We start from the raw sequence: 18081 nt of genomic DNA, 5'->3' as shown, positions 1-18081 counted from the left end.
GGACCACTTAGATGTCTTAGTAATATTTTGTACCTGAAAGTGGATCGGTCACCAGATTTCACTTTACAAACTCATTGCATTGTTAAATACATCTTTAGATTTGATGAGGCTGATGTACTTACTTTGAAAACTCATGCTAGGGTGGCTGTATAATAATCATATTATGTAAATGTTATGTCCATTTAAAGAGGCAGAGAGATTATGAGTTCAGCTGTATTCAGTTTTCTCCCTCCCAGCTCCACTGACAGCTGCAGCTTGTACTGAGCAATGTAAAATTTCAGGATCAGCAGGGAAGAGGGGCGCTGAGGAGCTGTCAATCAGGCTAGATGAACATACTTGGACTGAGTCTCTTTAACAGGACTCCTAAAATGCTCTTTTTAATAGCAGGATTATACAGCCTTTCCAAAATGGAATTTTCAAAGTAAGTACACCAGTCTCATTGGGTCTAAGAAATCTGTTCAATGATATATGCCATTTGTATTGCAAAATCTGGTCACTAATCCATATATATGTTTTAATTTCACATTTATGTCCATATTATAATTTGAGCATAAAGTTAGAATTTATTGGGTATAAATAATTTCTGGTAAATATTCTATATTCATTAATGTCCATTTCTTTCCAGCCCCAAACCTGAAAGGCCGACCGCGGAAAAAGAAGCAATGCCCGCAGAGGAGAGATTCAGTGAACGGAGTGAAAGATGCCTCCAATATTTGTGATGGCAAAACTGTTGCCAAGGTAATCTTTTAAAGCTCACTTTCATTTCTGCCGCCTCTTGATTGTTTATTGTTCCAATGTCTCCGATAGAGATGGTTATTTTTAGCACAAAGGATTTTTTTCCCGTTTCCTGTAAAAATGCTGTGTTCTTTGACACTGGACTGATTTTTGTCTTAAGAATGAAGCTGAAAGTAGGACAGTGCTCCTCCATTCATGTCATGTAGCATTAGCTTAATCTTCCAGACATAATAACTTTCTTGAATGTTTTTGTAGTCAAAGAATAAACAAAACAGCCTTGTAGGTAAATGCCGGATTTCTGGGGAGGGAGGGATGGATGTCGTCTCCCCTCACCCTTCTTCTACATCAGGGGTCTCAAACACGCGGCCCGCGGGCCGCATGCGGCCCCTGAGGCTGCTTTATGCGGCCCGCAGGCACAGACCCCTTGACGATCCCGACCTGGTCCAGGAGGAGCCGCCGACAGCAGCGCTGAATTGCCACACAGAGACCGTCTCCCAGCACAGCATTTCCAATACCATTCAAATGCCAGCCGCTGGCCAATCAGAGGCCAGCAGCTGATATCTGCGTGTCGGCGCAGCGAGTATGACGTCATTGCCATATGCAGATGTCAGCTGCTGGCCTCTGATTGGCCGGCAGCTGACATTGAAAATGCTGTGCTGGGAGACAGTCTCTGTGCAGCAATGCAGCGCTGCTGTCGGCGGCTCCTCCTGGACCAGGTCGGGATCGTCAAGGGGTCGGACTCTGTGGTGCCTGCGGGCCACATCTGCAGGAAGGACGCCGAGGGAACGGAGGACAGATGAGAATCATCTTTTTTTTTTTCTATTTTATGTGTGTGAAGAAGAGCACAGGGGGCACATAGCCACAAGAGGGGACCTGGATGGGGCACATAGCCACAAGATGGGGACCTGGATGGGGCACATAGCCACAAGAGGGGACCTGGATGGGGCACACAGCCACAGGATGGGGACCTGGATGGGGCACATAGCCACAAGATGGGGACCTGGATGGGGCACATAGCCACAAGATGGGGACCTGGATGGGGCACATAGCCACAAGAGGGGACCTGGATGGGGCACATAGCCACAAGATGGGGACCTGGATGGGGCACATAGCCACAAGAGGGGACCTGGATGGGGCACATAGCCACAGGTTGGGGACCTGGATGGGGCACAGAGCCTCAAGATGTGGACCTGGATGGGGCACATAGCCTCAAGATGTGGACCTGGATGGGGCACATAGCCACAAGATGGGGACCTGGATGGGGCACAGAGCCACAAGATGGGGACCAGAGCCACAACATGGGGACCTGGATGGGGCACATAGCCACAAGATGGAGACCTGGATTGGGAACATTGCCACAGGATGGGGACCTGGATGGGGCACATAGCCCCAAGATGGGGACCTGGATGAGGCACATTAGTACAAGATGGGCGCCAGGATGGGGAACGTTGCCACAGGATGGGGACCTGGATGGGGCACATAGCCACAAGATGGGGACCTGGATGGGGCACAGAGCCACAAGATGGGGACCTGGATGGGGCACAGAGCCACAAGATGGGGACCAGAGCCACAACATGGGGACCTGGATGGGGCACATAGCCACAAGATGGGGACCTGGATTGGGAACATTGCCACAGGATGGGGACCTGGATGGGGCACATAGCCCCAAGATGGGGACCTGGATGAGGCACATTAGTACAAGATGGGCGCCAGGATGGGGAACGTTGCCACAGGATGGGGACCTGGATGGGGCACATAGCCACAAGATGGGGACCTGGATGGGGCACAGAGCCACAAGATGGGGACCTGGATGGGGCACAGAGCCACAAGATGGGGACCAGAGCCACAAGATGGGGACCTGGATGGGGAACATTGCCACAGGATGGGGACCTGGATGGGGCACATAGCCCCAAGATGGGGACCTGGATGAGGCACATTAGTACAAGATGGGCGCCAGGATGGGGAACTTTGCCACAGGATGGGGACCTGGATGGGGCACATAGCCACAGGATGGGGACCTGGATGGGGCACATTAGTACAAGATGGGGACTTGGATGGGGAACATTACTACAAGATGTTTTCCATTATTACTATATGATGCTAATTGTAAGACAATATTACTGTATGTGGCCAATTGGGGGAAATAAAATTGTAAAAAAAATAAAAAATAAAATAAAGCATGAAAAAATCTTGGTACTAAAAATGCTGTTTTATATGTAAACTAAAGTAAACACAAAAAAGTGCACGTTTATTATCGCCACATCCATAACGACCCAAGCCATAAAAAAATAAACACGGCAAAAATGTTCAAAAGGTGTATACAAAAAAAATGGTATCACTAAAAATGTCACATTGAACAAAGAATGCGGCCCCCCAAATTCAAATTTTTTCCATGTGCGGCCCATATACCCAGCCGAGTTTGAGACCCCTGTTCTACATTATTGTGAAAAATATAAGTGCGCCTTCCGCTAATACTAAGAAATGTGTTCGAAATTTGTCCTTAAAAAGCAAAACTTTGGGGACAATAGTTCTCAGAGTTGGATAGTGTTTAATACACCCCTCCCTGACCAGGAGATTTTTAATTTTTTGCACTTTTGTTTTTTTTTTTCCTTCCCTCCTTCCAAGAGCTGTAACTTTTTTTTATTTTTCTGTCAACATAGATATCAGGGCTTGTTTTTTTGTGCTCTTCAATAACACCATTCATTTTACCGTTCAATCTACTGAAAAAAGTGCGCTGGAATTGTGCAAAATAAAAACCATTATTCCGCAATTGTTTTTTGGGTTTTGTTTTTATGCTATTTACTGTATGGTGGAAACATCCTGGCAACATAATTCTCCAGGTCAGTACAATTTCAGGTTGTTTTTTTTAATCAAGTAGTGAAAAAAATTCAAAAGTTTGTAAGAAAAAAAAAATATTTGTCTCCTTTTTCCGGAACCTTTTGCGAGGAAGACTCTCTATTTTATTGGTACAATTTTGGGATAGTTTTGATCACTTATTATTGCATTTTTAGTGTGTTGTGGCGACTGAAAAATTTTAGCTGCTTTGTTTTTTCTTCTGTTTACACCGTTTAGTGATTGGATTAATTCATTTTATATTTTGATAGATCGGACCTTTACTGACACAGCAATACCACATATGTTCATTCTTTCAAATTTTTTACTTATTGAGGAAAAAGATGGTTGATTCAAATTTTCATACATTTTTTATTTTAGAATTTTTTTACTTTGTTTTTTTAGTACCTAATTGTACCTGCTATTGTCCGAGTGGACTGTCAACACTGTCATTTTCCTCAAACCACTCCTGAACAATGTTGGCACTGTAGTGGGACACAATAACCTGCTGATTGTTTCCATTGCCATTAACAAACACTGTCATGGAGAAGTGCATTTGGTCTGTGACACTGTTGTAGTAGGTGCCAATGCAAGATCCACATGGAGGCCATAATCCAAGGGGCTTCAGCAGAACATTGCCGAGAGCTTCACAATGCCTCTACCAGCTTGTCTTTATTATTCCTGTGTAGCAGCTCACTAGGGAAAATAGGTTAAACATTAAAAACTGCAACTTACCCTGCCGGTTACTGTACAGACTAGATATTCTGACTCCACAGTCCCTAGTGGTGCCTAGGGGTGCAGAGATAGCCCTAACACAGACTAGGAGATGGCAACTTGGATCTAAACTGCCTAAAAGGCCTAAAGAACTGGAGGACAGAGCAGAGTGTCAATTGCCTACAAGAGAAGTGTGCTGAACAAAGGAAAGATGCCAAAGTGAGTAAAGTAAATAACAAAATACCAAACCAATAATAAAGCAAGTACTGTTAACAAATATACTGCCTACTTCCTAATTATAAACAGAAGATAGGTGCAAAGTATAGTAAAGAAACAGCAAACCGAAAGCCCTTAGCTGGAATTTCACAGACTGGCTCCAAACATCAATAGAATGTCAGACCATCCAAATGAATCTATCACCAGCATAAAATGGCAGCAGTGAAACAGAATATAAAGCTGCACCCAAAAGGCAATAGGCAGACAAATCAAAACACCCGTGTTAAGCTAGACAGACTGTAGCCAGAATAGCAGAACCCAATCACCAAGAGAAAAGGTGTGTCTCCTGTGGCTCGGCAGAAAGAGAAGCCGATTACAGAACAAAAGCTCAAGGGATCGAATCCAGGAGCATTACAGTTTCTTCTCATAGTGAATCTTGATGTCATTTTTTCCCCAAGTAAGTGACACACATGCATGTGGCCGTCCACATGATAAGAAAGAAAACAGTCATAATACCAGGCCTCCTTTTGTAGCTATTCAATGGTTCAGTTATAATGTAAGTAATTTTGGTGGTAAACAGGGGCCAGCGCGTGCACTGACCAGTCTTCACAGATCGACACAATTCTATCTTAACTAGCCTTAAAGGGGTTATCCAACTTCTGAAAAAACCCTGCAATTGGTACATAGCAAACTCAAAAAAGGCTCACCTCTTTTCCTCTTGGTCTTTGTTTACCAATAAGAAACCACATGAGTAAATGTATCTTTCCTGATGCCTGAGGAGAAAATTGAAATGGCGCCCCTCCCCACCGTGCATTGTAAACCTGCAGTGAGTAAACACAATTCCACCACTGATTTTTGGGTTTTGATTTTTACAGTATTAATTCTTTGGAAAAATATGAACTCTCAATATACCGTAATTCTCCAGGTCAGTCTGATTACAGCATTCCCAAACTTGTATAGCTTTTTTTTTTATTTTAGGGGTGAAAAAAAATTCAGAAGTTTGTAAAAGTAAAAAAAAATGGTTTGTGGATACATTTTCTGAGACTAGTAACATGTTTATCTTTCCATCCATGCAGTCCTATCAGGGCTTGGTTTTTGCGTGACGAACTGATATTTTTTCCTATACCAATTTGGATTACATATAACATTTTGATCACGTTTTATTGCATTTTTTTTTCCTCTTATGACATTTACAGTATGAGTGAATGAATTCTATAGTTTGATCATTTTGAAGGACCAGACCATTAGTGGCAATACCAAATATATTTATTTCTTTAATTTCTTTATTTTTAACTGGGGAGAAGAGGATGATTTAAACCTTGGCTTTATATCTATCTATCTAGATAGATAGATAATTTTTTTTTTTTAAAACCTTTTTTTTTTTTCTTTAGAATTTAGTCCCTTTGGGGGACTTGAACTTATACTATACGGTATACTCTGACTATTGTTTTTTTTTTGCTATTTGTTATACAGAATAGTAGCTCATGAGTGGGATTGGACTAGACCAGCTATCCTTCGCTCCTCCGTTTTTGGAGCCTCTGACCCTGCGCTGCTTGCTGTATATGTATTTTGTCTGTGAAATAGAACGCTATGACTCTAAAGCTCAGGCACTGTGTTCGATTCTTTTAGGTAAAGTGTGAAATTAAGACAGTACTGCCAAAAGCCAAGACTGCCAATGGCAACTGCAGGAAAATCATAACAGAGGATAAACCAAATGTGGCTGAAGCAGGAGAACGACGTAAGGCTGAAGAGAGCAAAGCCGACGAGCAGGCATTTCTAGTAGAACTGTATAAATATATGAAAGAGCGGAAAACACCAATTGAGAGGATACCATATTTAGGTTTTAAGCAAAGTAAGTACAGGATTTTTTATTATATATACATGTTGTAAATTGCTGTAAGTTCTTGGATCCGTCTCTTATATGGGATTGTGTGGTATGATAAGTTGTCAGACTCATAAACTTTCTTATTGACTCTTTGAAACGGAACGGAGAGGTTTTTTACTATCATGTCTTCACTACTTGTATCGAGTATTTTATCCTATTTTGACTTTGTTGCATATAGTCTGTGTGAACAAGCACTAATGTAAATGTTATTGCCTGGGTAGATCTTGTTATCGCCCATGTTTCATTATGTTTTCTAACTTTAGTACATTTTTGTCTTTCACATTTGGCTTTTTTTCCAACCTACAATGGAGTTTAGAAGCTTGAGTCATCTTCTCGATATTACGGAGAACGATAGAGCTGATCAAGCTGTGTGACCGCCGGGTGTGACTTATGATATTCAAAGCGTTAGAAACTTTCTGGCTAAGATATTGACTGTAAATTATGATTCGTGTAATTTTTAAGTAAAATAAAGCAATTGCTAATCCATATTAATGAGAGGTATGTGCTGTAGAATATAACAATATTAACATTAATGATACGATTTTATGTTTTTACAAAAGCTCATTACCTTTTGTATTTTGTACCCTTTTTGTCTGAAAGACATCATTATCTATATAAATCTGTGCAGTTCATTTCCTTTAAAGGGGTTGTCCTTTCAAAGGTATTTAGCGCATATCTTGATGGTACAAGCCCTTTAATCCAGCATCTCAGACTCTAGAACTCCTGATAGTCTGACAATTGTTACCAACCAAACGTCAAAGGGATCTGCAACCTCATAAGACCTTAGCAGAAGACTGAGCTAAGTTTAATATTTACTAGTGCTAGTGCTTCTATTATACTTAAAGGGGTTGTCCACTTCTAGGACAACCCTTTCTTGAAGTAAATATTTGCCCCTGATAAAAAGCTTATACTCGCCACCCATGCTAGCACCGTCCAGCGGTGTCAGCACTCGCGGTCCCGGGACTCTCGTGCTGTTGTTGTGACACATGATGCCAGTGCCCAGTCAGTGCTGGCGTCACTGTCTCCACCTTCGTATGAACTGAACATGGAGAGGAAGTCCGGGCTGCAGCTGATCTCTGACTTCCTCTTCATGTTCAATTCGATAGGAGGTGGGGACAGTGACGCCAGCGCTGATTGAGTGCCGGCGTCACGTGTGACAACAACAGCAGCGCGGGAGCCCCGGTACCGCAAGTGCCGACATCGCAGCAACTGTCCAAATAATGGACAACTTCTTAAACGAAAAGTTTTTGCACTTTACATGTGTGTGTTAGGATTTAGGCCCTGGTGGTTCTTTAACCATAGAGATCCAGGTTACATACATTCTCTATGGGTGATAACAGCGATATCATTATTTACTGCATATGTGATAGACTTTAACATCAAATACTCATAAAATGTACTGGGCAGAACTGCGTGAACAAAAAGAAAGGCAGTGTCTTTGGCTTAAAGTAGTTCTCAAGGGAACACATGATGGAGTGGAAGACATTATGCTGTGGAATATAGGGTATTCCATGAATGAAATCCATATCTTCATGTAAAGTGCTGTATAAATGGACAGCATGGTGGCTCAGTGGTTTATATCCCACCAAGGACAACATCTACAAGGAGTTTGTATGTTCTCCCCGTGTTTGCGTGGGTTTCCTCCGGATTCTCCGGTTTCCTCCCACACTACAAACATATACTGATGGGGAATGTAGATTGTGGGCCCCAATGGGGACAGCAATGATAATGTCTGTATGATGCTATGGAATTAATGGCGCTATATAAGTGAGTAAAATAAATAAAATGCTTCCAAAACTAATAAAGTGAGTCTGTGAGTCCTGCTTCTCCTACCCACCTACAGTTAGAGATCAACCAATCGTCATGTGTGGGCACAGAAAGCAGGACTCACAGACTTCCACTGAGTCCCAGCAGCAGTTAAACAGATTTTACATTAAAAAAAATATATTGAAAAAAATCAAAGCATAGGAAGCGATATACTATACTATCTCTGTCTTTATGCCGTGCTGCTGGCAGGAAAGGGAGTAGAGAAGACCTGACTGATCTGTTTTAATTAGTATTGTGCATATTATTATGTGGATCTGTGGTTATTTCAGGATTAGCAAATAACAAAATAAAAAAAGTAAATGATAAAATAAAAAAATATAGAAAAATGTTTTGTATCCATAAAGCAATAGTTTTTTATTTTTACATAATTGTAGTATGTGTTTGCCTTGCAGTAGCCTAAAGCCCCACATACACGTTAGATAACGTCAGCCAAATCCGCCTATATCGACTGGTTCGGCTGGCATTCTATTATGTATGTGGATCCCAACAGTTGATTGTTCGGGGGATAAATATTTGGCATGTCCGATTTGCGACTGCAGATCCTTTTGTTTTTTGAGAGATAAATTGCTGCCATAGATTGCAAGGAGCGTCTCTCTCATAAAGAACATGGGGGGCACCTGGCAGAGCGAGGACAGTGTATAGGACAGTCAGGCGAGATAACCACCTGCCAAACGATTGACTGAACCATTGTTCGGCCTCAGCTGTATAAAGTGTATAGGGGGGTCGCTTAAATTTAGTAACTGAACAGCCAAAGATGTGGTGCACGGCATAGACAGTGTAGTGATGACTGGTCTATAATGGTCAATATGAATGAGAAAAAATTATCTACAATTATATTGACAAACCCGCCAGTACTTTATCTCTCCAACTCCAACAACTCTTGTCCTTTCCCAATGTTTGCAATACGTGCTTGGAGATATTTTCCTCCACCATTAAAACCATGTGTTACTTTTATGAGGAATGTCACTCCTTACATGTTTTACATAACAATTTACATACTTAATTGGCACTGATTGCTGCCGAGCTCTGGCAGCCATGATAAACTTGAATAACTGCAGATGATTACAATGTTTGTCTCCAAACTGGCTGTGCGCAATAGAAGAGCAGTGAGCGGCTCTGTTACATTATGCATTGATTTAGATTAAATCAAGACCTAAGCAAATCTGTTAATGGATTTGAGAAACATTGGAAGGTTCAGCCGGGCTCTCCAAATTGTTTTGTGTTGAAGGGCGCGTTCTCTAATTTTAATTTTCTTGAACTCTCCGTAAACAAGAGAGAATTACATAAATAGGGCTTAAGTCCCATGCGATGAAGCCGCTTTTAATTTGATGGGTTTTTACCAAGAAGCGAGCAACCAAGGCCAACAGTGTGCATTTAGAAAGTGGATAAGGGCCGATGCTTGTAACTGGATTACAGGAACTGTTTTCTGCTCCTTTAGTAATGATTCTTTATGAATTTGGACAAAAACAGATGACAGAATATGTTGGCGCTATATAAGTAAAAAGATTTTTATTATTATTTGTGGGCACAGAGGCTTCAGTTCTGTCTACATAAATGTTTGTATTTGCAGTTTGGTTTCAATGTTCTATCGCAAATTTGGCAAAAACATCAAACTATTTAAGAGGTTTGCCACTACTTTTTTATTGATGGCCTATCCGTAGGATATCTGATCAGTGTTGGTGGGACACCTGGCACCCCCACCAGTCAGCTATGGCCTGTCGGGTACTGCAGATCCACCCCCTTCAAATAGACATATGATCCTAAAATCCACGTGTTCTATCTATGGAAAACACAGATATAACATATACGTGAAAAATTGAGCTGAATAAGGTTTTCCAAACACTCAAAATGAATTTCAAATTCCTTTAAGTGATAAAAATAAAAAATTCATACATTTTTTTCATAAATAAAAATTCATTAAGTGGCGTGCGCCTCTTAAAGCGAATCTGTCAACAGGTTTTTGTAACCTCATCTGAGAGCAGCCTGTTGTTGGCAAAGAGAAGCTGAATCCAACAATGTATCACTTAGATTACTGGGTGCAGCCGTTCCGACACAATCAGAGATTTTAGATTTAGAATGAAGCAGAGCTGAGAAAGCTAACGCCACCCACACTACAGCTAACCCCGCCCCTACCAGGCTCTGCATATAAAATGTCCATAGACAGTGAGGTGTTTATCACAGAAGGGGGCGTTGCCGGACTAAAGTAGTCGGCAATGTTAATCTCTTCGTGATCAATCCTTCACAGTTAGTAAACTACAGCACACACATTGACAAGTGACACATCCCTGAATTCTGTGTTGCAGTCTCTATCTCCTGCTGTCTTCAGATTGCATGGCAAAAACCTGCTGACAGATTCCCTTTAATGAATTTGGCATATTCCTACACGACCCTAATTAATACTGGAGTACACAGTCTAGTGATTCAGGGCCTATGTGTCATAACTGACAGCAGGAACTAATGGAGGACCAAAGTTTAATTTGAAAGGTTTGCATGTTCCAAAAATATACTTTAAGAAGTTGGAAAATCCCTTTTCAATTGCCTGGCATGAATCGGAAAACTTTGTAAAAAACTATTGTTGAAGTCCTCAATAGTTCATGTGAATATAATATGGTACTTTTGGATGTACAATTTAGTATACAAACTATTCACGTGAAGTACAAGAAAGCAGCAGATTGTGTAGTTTTTTTTTCCCAAACAGGGCATATATAATGATATTAAAAATACAAAGCGTTACAGTATTTAAAAAATAGATTTGTAATGAAAAGTGATGTTGTGAAAGTCACACTTCCTCTAATCTGCTCTTAGTAAACAGGACTTGTGTAGTTTGTGGAGAACAGGATGTGCGTTGTGTCTACTGCTATCGATTTTTGTTGGTGTTGTATTATTACTTTTCTACATATTTTATATTGTTTTGGTGTATTTTGAGAAAATTAAAAAAAAAATTTTTTTAGCTTAGACTACTTTTTTTTTATGTTATGAACCCATAAAGCCTGTATAATATGACCTATAAACAACATGCCCAAGTCTTTCCATGTGCAGTTTTCATAAAATTTTCATGATATTATACAGCTGCTTAGACTGCAAGAAATGCAGATCTTTTCTCCATAACTGTAAACTCTATCTACATCTCTGTTTTTTGATCCGTTTGGCATGAACTTGCTGTTATCGTTTAATATGTATTTGTTTGAAGTGCTCTGGTTAATGCAATGCTTATCTAAATACCTATTGTCCTTCTAACAGTTAACCTTTGGACTATGTTTCAAGCTGCTCAAAAACTGGGAGGATATGAAACAGTAAGTGATCTGAATATTTCATTGTTTTTCGCATCTCTCTTATAGTACCGTATATAGTGATCCCATTACCCGAGGAGACACAATAAAGTGTATGGCCGTATTTGAACACTACTTGTCAATGGAATAAAGAGGTCTAGTTTCAAAAGGTAGATGCCACAATAATACTGAAAGGTCTCAATGATGAACTATTGATTTAAAAGAAAATATAGAAAAACTATAAACAATTGAAAAAAAAACACGGATGATCGAGCCTGATTTTGCTACCTGCAGTCACCCTTCCTCTCCCCCCCCTACAAATAAGAATAAATCATTTTTGGGGTTAACGGTAACAACTCATGCTTGGGGTTCCCTTGTACAAATATTGCATTAGGGACCAAGAGCTTTAAAGGAGTTGTCCACTACTCAGACAACCCCTTCTGAATCCCTATGTTTTCCCCCTAGTAAAATAACTCTCCTACAGACATAATTGACATCTGGAGGAAGTGGGAGCTGCTCTCTTAGTTCCTCCAGATGTCTTGATTTGTCCAAAGGTGGGAAGAGTGAAGCCATCACTGATTGGCCTCAGGGATGGCGAGACATAACAATGTCACGCGATCCCCTGGAGAGCCGGTGCCAACACCACTCACTGGAGGTGAGTATAAGCGTTATTAATTGACTGGGGGATAACAGGGATTCAGCAGGGGTTTTCCGAATAGTGGACAATCCTTATAATGTATGACTTTGAGCTCCCCATAATGGCCATCCTTAAAGTTTCGCCACTAGTCTTCATTCTCTCTTCATATAAGGCCCAGCTCGTTATAACGGTTCCGTCCCCACTGTCCCAGTTATTACTGCTGAGTTCCCTCTGCATTTCTTAAAGGGGTTGTCCATTCTAAATTGATGTCTACAATCACTCTGTGACTGCAGAATTATGAATCCCCCCGGCACATGCAGTGTTTCGCCAGTTTCTTAGCCAGGACCGTCAGGTACGTATGCGTTATACATACTGTTGTATCTATACACTTATATTGAGCGCCCTGTCTAGTGACAGTCGGCCAGTGGGCACTACTGTCTAGTGTATGGAGGGAGGCCGTGCCCACTAGTCAGACTCTGAATAGGATTATGTATAACGATGATCCTGGCTCAGAATCCGGCGAATCCTCGCAGCTGCGCTGGGGGGATTAGGAACTCTGCAGTCACAGACTTATTAGACCAGACAACTCCTTTAAGTAGTCACATAAGACTCCTACTTCCCCAGTAGTTAAAGCAGGGACTCCTCTCCACTTCCCCATTAGATACCGGAGGGATTTCAATCCATTTTCATTGAGCCCCCATCCTGGTATGCATGGCACCCTCTGGGCCCCCATCCTGGTATGCATGGCACCCTCTGAGCACCCATCCTGGTATGCATGGCACCTTCTGAGCCCCCATCCTGGTATGTATGGCACCTTCTGAGCCCCCATCCTGGTATGTATGGCACCTTCTGAGCCCCCATCCTGCTATGTATGGCACCTTCTGAGCCCCCATCTTGGTATGTATGGCACCTTCTGAGCCCCCATCCTGGTATGTATGGCACATTCTGAGCCCCCATCCTGGTATGCATGGCACCCCTCTGAGCCCCCATCCTGGTACGTATGGCACCTTCTGAGCCCCCATCCTGGTATGTATGGCACCTTCTGAGCCCCCATCCTGGTATGTATGGCACCTTCTGAGCCCCCATCCTGGTATGTATGGCACATTCTGAGCCCCCATCCTGGTATGCATGGCACCCCTCTGAGCTCCCATCCTGGCATGTATGGCACCCTCTGAGCCCCCATCACGCTGCCTAAAAAAATAAACAATCATACCTCCTCTCTCCTCCAGCGCTGTCCCGCTCTGCTGCCGATACTCTCACTGTGTGAACCGCGCATGGCAGGGCGCGCATGGCGTCCCTGCCATGCGCCCTCACACAGTGTGAGACGCTGTGCTGGAATAGTCACTGCTCCCCACGCCGGGACTCTGTGTGTGTGGAGCAGTGACCATTCAGTCTGTTCAATAGCCGGCGCACTGTACTGCAGCGCGGCTTCTGCTGCCGCTCTGCGGTCAGTGTGCCTGCTATTAAAAACCATGGATATTCACTACAACCCATGGGAGTGGGTTGTAGTGAATATTCATGAGCTTTAATAGCAGGCACACAGACTGCAGAGCAGCAAGAGCCGTGCTGCGGATACAGTGCCGGCTATTAAGAGAACTGAATATTCATTGCTCTCCACGCCCATGGGCGTGGGGAGCAGGGAATATTAATTTTCTTTACTAGCAGGAACAGTGTAGGCTGCAGCAGGCAGCTGCTGCCTCCAGTGCCCCGCTGATCCCCCGCTGCCGCTCCCCCACACCTACCAGCATGCGGACATACAATAATATAGTATTCGGACTATAAGACGCACCCCCCACTTTCCTCCAAAATTTTGGAAGAAAAAAGTGCGTCTTATAGTCCGAAAAATACGGTATTTGTTGATAGTTTAGATTCAGTTTTAGATTTGTAGATCTCCTTCGATAATTTCCCTCTACTGGATGCCTTCATTCCATCCCATAATATACCTATGGAGGTCGGGCCCGTATTTATATCAAAGAGCTGAGTTTCTAGTTGCCATTGGGACCTGACAAGCAGAGGATAAATGTTAGAACACGTACCAGAAGAAATTACTTAACAACAACAAAAAAGAAAGGTATCCAAAATTTAAAGGAAAGCCCTCCAATTCTTAACATGTTAGTACCCAATTCTAAGTACAATCAGACTTTTACTTTAATATGTTTTCTATTCTCCATTTACAAAAAATTTATGTTGCACAAATAGATTTTCCTGTTGGGTCCAGGGCGGTGGAGTCGGTAAGCCAAACCTCCGACTCCTCAATTTCCATGACTCCGACTCCCTCATACATGGCTCATGTTTAAGTGATAAATTTACTGTAGCACAGATTCATCTCAGCTAAAAGTCTAGACCCTTAGATCAGGAATAGGACATTTCATAACTTTCCCAAATTCTTATGAAAAAATATTCCCCACAAACTGCATTGAATCACTGTACCCAATTTATTGTATATTTTAGGAGTTGGACTCGGTCCATTTTATACCGACTCTGACTCCACCAACATGGACACCGACTCCGAATCCACAGCCCTGGTTGGGTCGAATCTCTTGCCAGTGAATACCAGTGAAAATAATGCATTAGCTCATGAGATTGCGCTCGCGGAATGAATTGTGAAATGTAACTTTTTCTCTGTTTAACAAATTTGGAGTAAAAGCTAAAATAAACAATATTTCAGAATAGCAATTCACATAGGGGGTTTATTGAAATAGCCTTGGAGAGACGCCTGATTAATTCCAGCTTTAGAAGTATTGTAAACTTGTCGTAAAAAAAAAAAAAATGTACAAGTGGAAAACACATGTAACTCTTCCCCGTCAAGGAAATTAGTTGGGTCTGTAATTTTTTCCCATGTTAAGAAAGAGCTTATTACTGTATAAGCCGCCAAGACTGTATAAAAAAGAAAACTTCACTTGGCAAAATACCTGACATCTGCTCATGTCTAATAATGTGGAATGTATTTAAAAGCTTTAAAACATTATCAGCAGCGGCCATTAAGAAATTGGGTTTTGCACTTATCAGCTTTAATTGTAGTGTAAAATATCTTAAAGGGTAAAATGCCACGAGCAGATAAACAGGAAGTTATCAGTTATTCAGAAAATTCTCTGCGCTCGTTTTTTAATAACTAATGCTATCTGACATGAGAGCTCTATATTTAGCTCAAAAATACATTTTGATGGTCACGGACTGAACATTATGTTCTTTGAACCAAGAAAACATTAGATAAAGCAGAAAAGATTACGATCCTTTTTTTTTTTTTTTTTGTGTTCCCCAATGTAAACCGCTCAGCTGTAACACACACTCACAGATGACAACTCCACTAGAAAAATGAAAGATGTCACGGCTAATTGTTTCCAGATCCTGCTTTGATTAAATGGAACTTATTCCTGTTTAATTGGGAGATACTCTAATCACAGCTATAGTTTCCCTCTTAACGTCACATACGTGTAAACATAAGATGCGAGGTTCGTGGAGTAGACAGTTCTAGGACATGGGGTAATGTGTTACGCAGCACTGTGGAAGATCTGCAAAGAAAACATTATAATCCTTTCCGCAAAATCGAGTCTGTTCAATCCATTCTGGCATCTGGATTTACGGTCATACACTGTAATATAAAAGTGGATCCCGACATATAAACTGTGTTTGGCCAGTATTTTACTTTGGTAGTAATTGAAGAAAAAGAGACTACCATTCTAAGGCTATGTTCACACATCATGGTTTTTTCAGCGTTTTTTTCTGCAGCAAAACCTGATCTCTTGCCAGGAGGTTGTTCAGGATTTTTCTTGCTTTTTTGCTTATTTTTTGGTTTGTTTTTTTCACTGTCCTTTTGTCTCTTTTATGCATGTACATAAAGTTGAGTGAAAAAAAAAATCTCATTCTGGTTTTGGCACAAAAGACGCTGAAAAAAACCTAATACCTGCATTTTTGGTGCGTTTTTTCAGCATTTTTTTTCACCACCCGTTATTTCCAATGGGTGAAAAAATGCTGAAAAGAAGTGACATTCTCTATTATGCAAAAAAACATGCAAAGCACAAAATCCTAAGCAAAAAATAAACATGATGTGTGCATGAGATTTCTGGAATCTCATAGACTTTGCTGGTACTGTGAAGCGCAGCTGAAAATTTGCAGAAAAAAAACGCTGAAAAAAACGCTGAAAAAAACATGATGTGTGAACATAGCTTTAGGTTGCACTATAACTCATCCCGACTTTTTGGATGGTCAAAGTGGGACATTTACAGTTGCGAAAGGTCTAATTTTTCTTGCACATCTATAATTGCCTTTTAATGTACACAATAGTAGAATAATTAAGAAATATTATGTGATTCTGAATTATTACATTAGTATATGCAATAAATCATGAATTGGAACCCAACTTGGAGCTGAGGAATTTGGCCTTACGGCTCGTGCACATGATTGTATTTTTGGTCGGAGTGTGATCCAACAAAACATCGGATAGCACTCAGGTCAATGTTATTCTATGGGACCGCACACATATCAGATTTTTTTCCTTGGACAGAGTCGATCCAGGGAACAAATGGCAACATGCCAAAGTTTGATCTGATATTCGGATTGTACTCAGGCATGCAAGTCCATGGAAAACATCGACATCCGACTGCAGTCCGATTTCCGCGCACTCACAGAATGAGAGAGTAAAGTAGGGTCCAAAAGGAGAAAACATGAGAAGTGAGCACCATTCATAAGGCGAGGACTTGCTTCCATATCTCTGAATGCTAGAAGCAGTTCTACCCTCTGTCTCTACGCCTTCCACCATAGAAAGGGGAGGGTCATCATTTTATTTGTTTAGTAATGAAAATTGATTCAAAGTAGTAGAAAAAGGAATTTCAATCGCAAAAAGTTCATCTAATTTTTTTTCACATCAGTGCTAATCACTAGATTTTTTTGCTGTAGAGTTAATGAGCCCATGCACATTAAAATAACATTGGCTGAGCCAAGAGAGATAGCTGTTGGCTGAACCATTGGCAGAACCATCATTTAGCCAATCGCTATCTATTGTTTATGGGGGGGCATTATAGTAAAAGGATAAGTTGCTAATCATTGGGACTGACACCAATCTTTTGAACCAATCAGTCAAATTCATGCACCGCCATGTATCTATTTATAATCGATGACATCTAGTGAGATATCTAAGCACTGTACTCGGCTAGCTCTGTCAGTCCCATAGGCTTAGAATAGAACAGTTTTCTTGATTGCTTCTCAATTCAAGTAAGGGACTTTATACACCCATTCTCATGGTTAATCGGGTTCTTATATCCCGTGGATAGGTAAAAAATTGTAACCTTGTTAGAACCCCTTTAAAATTGCATTTCATATTTTACAGCTATAATTTTACAGAATATCAGATTGTGGACAGCGCCATCTCAATCACCTAAAATCCCTGTGATTTGCAGTCTGATGACAAACCTCATGCTGTAATTTACTGCAAAAACGTAGACTGAATTTTATTTAAATAATACTGAGATTTGCTTAAATTCTGCTCGATTTACCCCACTTTCACATGCATCCCACTTTTTACACAACGACCTATCGCAGGTGAAGCCCCCCCAGGGAATGCGTAATCAGAAAGTGCAGAGCTCCTACGCGCGTTTCACGTGTTAAACACACACACTTTCACACAATTTTAGGTATACTTTTTCTCCTATCTATAAAGAATATGCCAACCTTAAAATGTATTATTCTTATTAGTTTGGAAAGTGTTGCCGTCCACTAATTACAGTACATTTTTTTTCTGTTAAGTCAAATGCATCTGAACCACAAAGTGAGCGAAAGAAACAAAAACATCCAAATGAACATTGCAATCAATAGAGCATTGTATTTTCTCATTAATTTCATATTGAAGCAACAAGGGATCTAAAGCGAATGCATGTTTTGCAGGCAGGAAGAGGTTAAAGGCTGATATTTACCTTTGACATTTCACAACTGCTGCTGAAATGCTAAATTTATTTTTCCTGTTGCTGTTC

At 41.1% G+C, this 18081-nt stretch overlaps 1 protein-coding gene across 2 annotated transcripts in view; it reads left to right on the top strand.

Annotated features, from left to right (window-relative positions):
* Window positions 1-18081, top strand: part of ARID5B (AT-rich interaction domain 5B) — a 383355-nt gene that overhangs the window by 273587 nt on the left and 91687 nt on the right. For both annotated transcript variants that reach the window (XM_073685411.1, XM_073685412.1), the window contains 3 exons: window positions 626-738; window positions 6127-6349; window positions 11450-11502. In XM_073685411.1, the coding sequence (XP_073541512.1) occupies window positions 626-738; window positions 6127-6349; window positions 11450-11502 (389 nt within the window). The remainder of the gene's footprint in view (window positions 1-625; window positions 739-6126; window positions 6350-11449; window positions 11503-18081) is intronic.

The sequence above is a fragment of the Phyllobates terribilis genome, unplaced genomic scaffold (assembly GCF_046119375.1).
Source record: "Phyllobates terribilis strain yellow unplaced genomic scaffold, ASM4611937v1 Scaffold_5__5_contigs__length_657084704, whole genome shotgun sequence".
In the NCBI taxonomy this organism is placed as follows: domain Eukaryota; kingdom Metazoa; phylum Chordata; class Amphibia; order Anura; family Dendrobatidae; genus Phyllobates; species Phyllobates terribilis.
This window is presented reverse-complemented; position numbering and strand designations above follow the sequence as displayed.